The sequence below is a fragment of the Cyprinodon variegatus genome, unplaced genomic scaffold (genome assembly GCF_000732505.1).
Source record: "Cyprinodon variegatus isolate N-32 unplaced genomic scaffold, C_variegatus-1.0 Scaffold37, whole genome shotgun sequence".
NCBI lineage: Eukaryota > Metazoa > Chordata > Actinopteri > Cyprinodontiformes > Cyprinodontidae > Cyprinodon > Cyprinodon variegatus.
This window is the reverse complement of record NW_015150490.1, coordinates 46,650-47,563: the sequence shown is the minus strand read 5'-3', so window position 1 is coordinate 47,563 and position 914 is coordinate 46,650. Positions and strand designations below refer to the sequence as shown.

General features: G+C 37.9%; 1 protein-coding gene across 4 annotated transcripts in view; it reads right to left on the bottom strand.

Annotated features, from left to right (window-relative positions):
• Nucleotides 1-185: 185 nt before the first annotated feature.
• rnf8 (ring finger protein 8, E3 ubiquitin protein ligase) overlaps nt 186-914 on the bottom strand; it is a 9,515-nt gene continuing 8,786 nt past the window's right edge. For 2 of the 4 annotated variants that reach the window (XM_015405237.1, XM_015405224.1), the window contains exon 9: nt 186-823. In XM_015405237.1, the coding sequence (XP_015260723.1) occupies nt 808-823 (16 nt within the window). In that variant the 3' untranslated portion in view covers nt 186-807. The remainder of the gene's footprint in view (nt 824-914) is intronic. The other 2 variants (XM_015405230.1, XM_015405246.1) reach the window with 2 other exon arrangements.

Below are 914 nucleotides of genomic sequence, written 5' to 3'. Positions count from 1 at the left end.
TATTTTCTATAATTGGTCCCCTCCATCTACATACTTCCTGTTTTTGTTGAAAAGTAGCCAACAGCTTCATGCTACCACATTATTTTAGATATGCTGTGCCGCTTTAATTTTTTTAAATATCCTAATACCATTTAAATGATTGAAATATAAAAAATGAGCAGAAACTTAAATAATTGTAATGCTTAACTGTTTTTATTCTTAGAGGGATGGATGCTGATAAGACAATACAAACTGAAATATGTTGGCTAAACCAGCAATAAGGTAATTTTTGCAAGAAAAATAATCCTTAGTTTCAAACATGACTTGCCCACAAATATCTTTCTGAAAAAAGAATGATCGTTTACACTGTTGTAATGGATGGATGAGTGTTGAAAGATGTCAGAGAACTTAAAGTCAACGCAAAAAAGAAATCATAGGTATGAATTATGGTGAGAGTGCATAGGTAGAGACTTTATTCCTTTCACCGAAAATCCAGTCATTACAAACAAAACGAGAAAAAAAAAAAAAAGACATCAAACACAAGGAATCTTACATAAATTCACAATGAAAGCAACCTTTTTTGTACTATTAAGTAAACATCCCCAGAATAAATCAGGGAATTTTAAAACTCTACAAAGTCCAATTCAAATCCAAGCCATCAGGAGGGGAAAGCGCTAATCGTCCAAATCCTCAAAACTGTCCTCAGAGTCCAGATGGCTGCTGCTGTCCGTCTCTACAGAGACCACAGAGTAGAGGCTGCTGTTTATGGACACCAGGCTACTGTCGCTGTCACTGCTTCTGCTGCTGTCGTCGTTGATCACCATCACTTCAGCGGTGGCGGCTGCTGGAAAAAAACGGTTCAAACAATGTGAGATTGGGCCTGCAATCTTCAACAGCACCGTGTCTTGGAAGTGAGGCCCCGTCCACACGAAGAC